Source organism: Lupinus angustifolius, chromosome LG05 (genome assembly GCF_001865875.1).
Source record: "Lupinus angustifolius cultivar Tanjil chromosome LG05, LupAngTanjil_v1.0, whole genome shotgun sequence".
Taxonomy (NCBI): domain Eukaryota; kingdom Viridiplantae; phylum Streptophyta; class Magnoliopsida; order Fabales; family Fabaceae; genus Lupinus; species Lupinus angustifolius.
The window spans coordinates 12,642,880-12,651,540 of record NC_032013.1 but is presented as its reverse complement, the minus strand read 5'-3'; the positions used below and the strand labels follow the sequence as shown (position 1 = coordinate 12,651,540).

Genomic DNA, 8,661 nt, shown 5'->3' with positions numbered 1-8,661 from the left:
ACTAGGAATTATGTTTGGTGAATCTCAACCTTACATTGATATCTTAGCGAAGATCCTTTTAATACAGATGTAAGGTTAAGATTCGATCCGTTTTCCCACAACATGAGAGGATCCTGATTAGATGCTGGGTCCTCAGCCTTCGGGACTTGTCCGACATTATGATGACATGCTGCGATTATGAAATTTTTGCCTTATATGCTGCTGCATACTTATGATTTCTGAAAATTTCCTTTACAATACATGATCAAACAGGTCATAAAGGCTTCCATGATCGCGGGAGGGGTTATGGCAGTAGTCATCCATGGAGCTGATCGATGAAAGTGAATGGAAAACACCATTAATGATGGAAAGTCCGAAAATCGTATCCTTGATGTTATTACCATATCTGCAAATTAGTTCTAACTGATAACTTGTTGGAATTGTGGTAGGAATTCAGTTTTTATTTATTTATTTGGTTGAGATGTCCATAGAGCATGTACCATGAAACATTTTTTGTACATCATTGTAGTTTCATACCACAATAATTCACATTGCATTAAATGAGAATGAATTAAATGTTAAATTCATAAGTAGGTCCCTTAACTATTTAATGTTTTAAAACTAAAAAAATGTAAAAATCATTAAAAAAATGTAAGAGAAAAGTATCTCATCATATTAGGAGATAAATTATCTCTTTCAGCCTCATCAAATGTGTCATATTTCCCCATTTCCTAAAAAAGTATTTCTAAAAACAAAAAAAAGTAAGACATATGTCATAATTTTAATAGTTGAAGAAGATAACTTATCTCGTGATGTGATGATATATTTTATTCTAAAAATGTAATTAGGTTCCTGGTAATTGACTTATGGTTATTGTCCTTTAAACTTGTGATGTGGCTGGATGTGGGATCTATTTAAACTTCTCCATATAATTTAGGGACCTACATATCATTAATAAACAATGTCTAAAGATATTTGCACTTTATAGCAATGTTTATTTACATTCCTAATTATGCCCATTCGAGATAAGGAAGAAATAAAGTAAATGATTACTCCATCTAAAGGACAAAGCAAAGGGACATTCATAATCATGTATATCAATAATTAACTATTACGTTATTAATCCACTATATTCAAAACTAATACTTTTCTATTTTATCAAAATAATGTTAATTTTTCAAAAGATGGTCCCAAAGAGTGTCATTTGTACTTGTGTTCTAACATTTGACTTCATTTAAGGATTTGCTTCTTCCGAATAGAAATGTTATATCCCCTAACAAACTATATTATAAATCTTTCTTATTATAAGGAAGTGATGTGTCTTTTCTACTCAAATATGAAGAATTTATAAGTTTAATTTTATTTGAAGGATATAATGTTTTTCTTTTCATCAAGAGAAACTCTTATTGAAGGTTAATAATTTTTTTATGTATCTATCATGATATTATGAGCATTATATAGTGGTCAGAAGTATAATTTTTTTTATTGTATACATATTAGAACCATTGTTGATATTTCTTTTTATTGATAAATGGAAGAAGCTAGACAATACTTTTGGTAAGCCCATTTATTCGGTATCCAATCATTTACATGGACTAATCGTTATTGGTTAATTCTTTGTTTTCAATAATAATTTTAATTTTTTCTAACTCCCACTGGTAATGATGAAAAAGCAATTCCACACAATTGTCTGAATTGAGTGTTGGATGGTAGTTGAGAGTAGAGACATATTTCCTTATTGTGAGCTTTGATACTCTTCAATTCTTAGGAATGATGACAACATCAAACAATATTTAATCCTAGATGTATTTCAGCAAATGATTTTCCCTCTTCCCAGAAATTGTTTCTTTGTTTGCAAGACAAAGTTATTGTGAATGAGTAAAATAAATATTAGGATATTTCTCGTTGAATTGATCAAGGCGTGAAAAACATTATTTATAGTGTAAACTAACTAACTAATAAATTAATAACACATGTTGAAAAACAATACATATGTTAAATGCGTAAAATGTATAAAATGTGTAAAATGTGGTAACTTTTTTCTCAAGTAAAGGTTGTGTACATCTAGCCTTTATTTGATATGATAGAATTAGAGCGGAAAGAAAAGAGTGAGAGAGATTAAAGAGAAAGAGAGGATTTCTCCTCTTTGGTTATGAAGAGAAAAAAAGATGAGATAATGAAAAATATGTGGGACCCACCGTGTCTTCTTTCTCTTCTAATTTTGGGAGAAAGTGAAGACAATAGTGATTTCGTGTTAAATGTCAACTATATCCAATTTTTTCTTAACTTGTTTGTTTTAAGGTGTAAATCTATGTATTATCAGTGTAAAAATTGATTTATACACAATCATTATATAATTCATCACTCTTTTGTTTAATTTTAATTAATAATCAATGATTATTAAAAAATTAATGATGAATGATATAGTGACAATGCAAAAAACTCTCACATGTACATAACTTTTCTCTTCTTTTAAAAACTAGTAACATACATAAATCTTTTTTATATATAAAAATATTAATTAAAAACAATTGAAATTATAATAAAAATTTATAATGACATTTATAATTTAAAAATATAACATTTATTTTTAATTAATAATAAAACAAAATTTTTTTCTTTTCTTTATTTAGGGATACTTTTGTCATTTAAAGTATAACATCATCTTCTTCTTCTCACTCTCTATCCAACCAAACAAAAGATTAAGAGAAGAAAATATTTGTTTCTCTTCCTTTTCTTTCCTTCTTTTCTTATACCAAACATTATGAAAATCAACTATATTTCCTCTTTTTCTCTATCTTCCCATTATCTTTCTTATATATTTTTCTCTTCTTATTTTCTTCTTACATCCAAATGAAGCCCTGGATACTTCTTAGCAGATTCTACTAGGTGGAAACCTTGTATAATTGTAGGATATATTTCAGTTGGTGCACTTGCATGTTGGATTGGTAGAATCAATCTCATGTCTGGTTTGAAGAGTCGTTGAAGCCGTGTCTGTGTACTTGAGTTTGCACTAGATTCTCTAATATTTAACTACCTAGGTATACTATGCTTCATTAAAACACAAATTTCTCATTTTGGTAGAGAATTGTGAAATGGTTCTTGCGTACCAATTCATGATTCTTTTGTGAATTAGTTATTGCATGTTAATTCGTGATTCTTTTGCAATTGGTTCCCTATAAATAACGAACTAACCTTTACTTGAAATTTAAGTTAAAGAAATAACATAGAAAATAAATAATTTTAGCATGAGATATTTATCTTATTATGAAACAAAAGTCTATTCAACCCTACAAAAGGTAACACTAGAAACAAATATAGAGGGAGCTATAGAAGCCCAAATGAGGATACCCTAACGTACCAATATTTGATAGAATAACATATTACGTACTATGTACTATCCCGTACTATATACTAGTTCCCGTACCATAGAAAACTACATATCATATGACTATGCTATGGTTTATGGTTGACCATGTTGGGGGCACAATTATTTAAAGTTATGTACTAGTTGGTCATAGGTTCTCCCTATTGTAAGATGTATATATGTTTGAGGTGTATGTGATCTTCTATACTGTAATTTTTGAAGAAGATTTCACTGCATGCATGTTGACAAGATAAACCTGATAATCCTCTAAACCTTTAGCTATAACTTCTACTTTAGGTTGACAACAAAATGCCTAGTTTAAATATCATATTGTTTGTCCATTTAATTCAATGTTGGACTTAAATTTTGATTGAATTTGCAAATGATCCTCATTCATAGTTATAGTTGAATGATAGGTTGAATAACTTTGAATGGTAAAAATTTAGGTCTGATTAAGCTAAATAGAGCGACTCACTTACAATTTTAAAAAGCAGGAAGATACTGCTACATCGTTCAACTTCATTTCGATAAAAAACATGGAGACCTTATTCTAATAAAATTTATATATAATTATTAATTATATGAGAGTAAATTATCTCATCATAATAGGAGATAAGTTCTCTCATTCAGCCAGTAAAATTATGACATCTGTCCTATTTAATCATTTTCTATAAAGATATTTCTAAAAACTAGAAAAAATATGACACATATCATGATTTTACTGACTGAATGAGATAATTTATCTCCTAGTATGAGGAGATACTTTATTATCTAATTATATACTTATAAAGAATTATTAATAATATATGATGTTATCCGATATGAAGAAATAATTTATCTTATTTAAACAATTGAAAAGCTCATAAAACTAAATAAAATAAAAAATTATCTAATGTCACTATCACATTCTTAAAATTGCACATAATTGTACACTAATTTAAACAATTTAATATTATATATTTTTCAAGTCTAATTAAAAATTAAAATATAACACTTAATAATTAAGGTTATAATGACTATGGATGGTCCATCAAGCCCGATAAAAAAGCCTATGGGTAAAGTAAATATTTTGGGCAAATGGACAAATTTTTTATACTATACCCACCTAATAACTAGGACGCAAACATGGTCCATGAGCATAGTATAAATGATGAAATTGTTTTTGGTACACGCAATATTTTTATAGATGGAAAAATAGTTACCCATACTAAGGGAGAACTAAAAATTATTTATTTATATTCAAACTATTATTATTTATACATAAAAAAAAGAGTAAAAAGAATAGAGAAAATTTTAACATACTCAACACGGGAAAGCTTAAATTAATAAACTGAGCATGTAAATCAATAAATTTGCTTGTTCTCCCATTTAAATTCTTTATTAAACAAAATTACCTATTTAAAAAAAAGTGAAAATATATTCTGGTATTGATAAAATAAAACAACCTACTCCCTGTTAACATCATCTATGATCTGAGTTCTGAGACAATAGTGAAGAATAAGATGAGTGAAACTCCGAAACTCTTTACCAATAAACCTCGTAAAGGTACCAATCTTCAAATTTTCTCTTTCTTTTTCCTTCATACAATGATTCCTTTCTTTTCAATCTCAAGTTACTGTTTTTTTTGTAACAGAGCAACTCAAGCAATTTCGAGGTCAACACAAACCGTCATCGATGCCAACATACACGGCTCCTCCTCCTCCACCACCACCACCGTCCACGCCGCCTTCTCCGCCGCCGCAGCCACCGAAGGAATCCTTTGCTCGCCGCTACAAGTTTCTTTGGCCTATGCTTTTGGCTGTTAATCTTGGTGTTGGAGGTTATTTTTCTTCACCCCATTAACATCAAAGGATAAAAGTTTAGTTTTTTTATTTATTTGGGGGTGCTTTTTTGGTGATGTGGGAATTTGTGAAATGGGGTATTGAGATTCTCACGTTTCTGTTGCTTTTTACTTGTATTTTTTTTCCGTACCAGCAAGGATATCACCTCAGAATTAATCCCTTTCGGGTTGCGTGTAACTCTCCGGAATCAAACCCTTGACCTTTTGATTTTTCTGGGGATCTAGCGAGACATTACACTACTAGACCAACACCTTGTTTTTGGTTGTATTTGATTGAGAGTAGTCAAGTTTGTGAATCGCTTTGAGAGGTTCATTTCTGTTTCAGTATAATTTTGGGGTATTTATAGGGTAGGAGAAAATGTATAGATTTTGTGATTTGAAATTTCATTGTTTGGCTGGCATCCATAGAATGTGAGGCTAAATTGAAACTACACCAGTGAGGTATTATTTTGCACAATTTTACTAAACATTTACATTGCCCTTAGTGCAATAGTCAATGAAAGGATGAGACAAAAAACCGTTTTTTATTGGAAGGACAGGACTTCATGTAATAGATTAAGGGAAGGTGTATTTAGTTTTCTAATATGAACTTTGTTTTCTTGCTTCTTAACTAACAGTAAAGGCAATGGTTGGCAAAGCTGTATTCGGCCTACTTGTAGTTTTCCTCTCTTTATGTCAGTGTTGTAGAAAAGGTGGTAGAGTCTTGCCTTAGTAGGTTTGGGCATATGTGGAGAATTGGTAGAGCAGATGAAAGGTAGCCCAATAGTTAGAGATAGATAGAGGGAGTAGGAGACCAAAAAAATATAAGTGAAACCATTAAGTAGGATTTAGATTTAGATGGAAGTGCCACTAGGCAGGAGCCTCGTGCACCAGCCACCATTTTTTAACTATTTTTTCTTTCTAATTAGTCCCTAAACTCTAATATGGGCAAAATTAACCTTTCTTTTATGTCACAAACAATGAAACAATCTAATCATTCTTTTTGTTTGATCTCAGTTGTTTATTATTTATCTGGTTTTGTATGCCGATAACAAATATCAGACATGCATATGTATCTCCCTACTGTAATGCTTACTATGTTTGACACTTTGTTTTGGCGAATCTGAACTCTGAAGACCCAATTAAGTTTTGAACTTTGATTGTTCTTTAATCTTATCAACATGACAAAGAAGGCTTGGGTTTAGGAGAAGCTCGAGTGTATGAATCTGAGTTGAGATATCTCTCTTTTTGTTTGTTAAAAATGAGGCATGGGTATATGTATTTGTTAATGTATGCATTACCCTTAGCGAGACATATACATGTGTTATATTATCCGCGGGTTATAGATAAATTTTGAACGGTTAAGATCGGAAGAAAATGAATGCTTGAATTTTTCACTGTTAGTAACTTAATTGAAATTTAATGGAAGGGTTAATTTTGTTGACAGTTGAAGTTTAGGGTCTAATTGGAAAGAAAAAATAGTCAAGATGCTTTTTGCATACGGCATAAAGTTTCAGGTTTTTTAATACATTTTTTGCCTTTCTTTATATTTTCTTATTCTTCAATCAAATTTGACAAAGAAAAATAATCGAGCTGATACCTTAATCATATATAGGACTGTATATCTGATTAGTACTTACTGTAGTCATTATAATTACATAATTTATCAATACAGATTTTCAAAATGGATGTTTTCAAATGTAACCATACTCTAATTGCGACATATCTTATGCATATGATTACTGAGTGGTTGGTTTGTCTCTTTCTAATCTAATCTTAGTGACAAATCATTTGTGAAATCAATTTCATCTATATATGATTTAGTAACTAAGATAAATGGGAAAAGGTCAAAAGATGAAAAAGATACACAATACAGATTTATGGTACTATTTTATGTATACTAGTTGACCAATCCTCTACTGCAAAATTATGCATGGCTGCAGCACTGTTCTGATAATATGAAATTTGATGGCTGTTTTGTAAGTTTAGTTCTAATTTCTACCAATATTCTTTTGTGCTTTATATTCTGATGGCTTTCATGTAGAGTTAAAGTGTTTAGTAAAAAATAGGAGTCCTTCATTTTAAATCCTACCTTGCATTAGCCTCACCAACTTGAGTAGCAAAAGATGTTGATAAAACTTATTACTTGTTTATTCTGGGATGATAATTTAGTAATTTTGGCCTCACAATTTAGTATTCATGCCTAGGGAAATTATTGTCACACTTGGTGTTTTAAATTGCGGTTGCGGTCACGATTGCGGTCATTGTGATGTGGACTGCGATGCTTGCAGTGTGAATTATTTTTTGATTAAAAAAATAATGTTGAATTTGATACAGCCTGATGCGACCGAAATATGGACCGATGTGGTTGTGCTGCAGCCTGATGCGGTTGTTCTGCAGCCTGATGCGGCCACATCATTGTGATTAGGTGTCACGCTGCAATGGGGTTGCGGCAGTCATCATAACCGCAATATTGTGGCCGTCTCACGTGATGCAGTCTGCAATTTGAATCAACGGTCACACTTATTCAATACACTTAACATGAATGAATAATTAACGTATTTTGATTAACTACTCTAGTCTGCAGGCATGTCATAATTTTTACTCTATAAGATCTTATTCATATTGTTTTCTGAACCCAAGCTTGAGTCAATTTCTGTTGTTTTCACCCTATCTTGTTCATGTTGCTATATAATAGACTGGTGATTTTTTGAACTCTGTAGTTTACTTGTTTATGAGGACAAAGAATAAAGACACTAGTGAGGAGGAGAAAGATCCAAGCCCAAAAGTGGCGACAGCTCATATTGCCGCGACTTCTGTTTCCTCAACGCCCATTACAAATCCTGTGATCAAACGAGAACCGATTCCGAAGGACCAACAACTTGAACTCTTCAAGTGGATATTGGAAGAGAAGAGGAAGGTCAAACCAAAAGATGCAGAAGAGAAACGACAGATCGATGAAGAGAAAGCTCTACTTAAAAAGTACATTCGATCAAAATCTATCCCGAGAATCTAGATATGACGATGTTTTCTTATCTTTCTACACATGAAAGAATACAGTTCTTGAATTCAAATGCACTTGAATTTATTCCTTCCATGCTTATTTTGTTTGTTTACTTGATATGTTGATGAATTTTTAGATTGTACATTTGTTGAGACCTTTGATTGTGATTCACAAAATTAGACATTAGTAAAATAAGTTGATGAAGCTTGCCCTTGATCTATTACATATAAGATGTCATGGTAAGTGGAGAGGTTGGTGAACAGGTTTTCTTAGGTGAACTTGAAGCAATGAGTTTGATAAATTCTGCAGCCTCAATGAAGTGATTATCCTTGATTGTTTCTGTTAAGTGTATATTTTGGCTACCAATAATTAAGTTATCCTCATTAGAGGACGGTCCCGATGCAACAATAAGATTGTTACTTAAACAATCCTTCAGGAAAGTTTCTTCACTTGTAAGGGTAAGACTAAAAATGGATTTTGCAAACTTGTGGG

At 31.2% G+C, this 8,661-nt stretch overlaps 1 protein-coding gene across 1 annotated transcript; it reads left to right on the top strand.

Annotated features, from left to right (window-relative positions):
* On the top strand, window positions 4,766-8,404 carry LOC109347854 (tumor necrosis factor ligand superfamily member 6). The gene is made up of 3 exons (XM_019587948.1): window positions 4,766-4,891; window positions 4,980-5,165; window positions 7,889-8,404. The coding sequence occupies exons 1-3, from the start codon at window positions 4,849-4,851 to the stop codon at window positions 8,179-8,181; spliced, it is 522 nt and encodes a 173-aa protein (XP_019443493.1). The 5' UTR covers window positions 4,766-4,848; the 3' UTR covers window positions 8,182-8,404.

Excerpts from the sequence above, each read along its gene's own strand:
- LOC109347854 (XM_019587948.1), top strand. The coding sequence starts at position 4,849 with ATGAGTGAAACTCCGAAACTCTTTACCAATAAACCTCGTAAAG. Across the intron at positions 4,892-4,979 it reads TACCAATAAACCTCGTAAAG|AGCAACTCAAGCAATTTCGA; the intron begins GTACCAATCTTC and ends TTTTTGTAACAG. Across the intron at positions 5,166-7,888 it reads TGTTAATCTTGGTGTTGGAG|TTTACTTGTTTATGAGGACA; the intron begins GTTATTTTTCTT and ends TGAACTCTGTAG.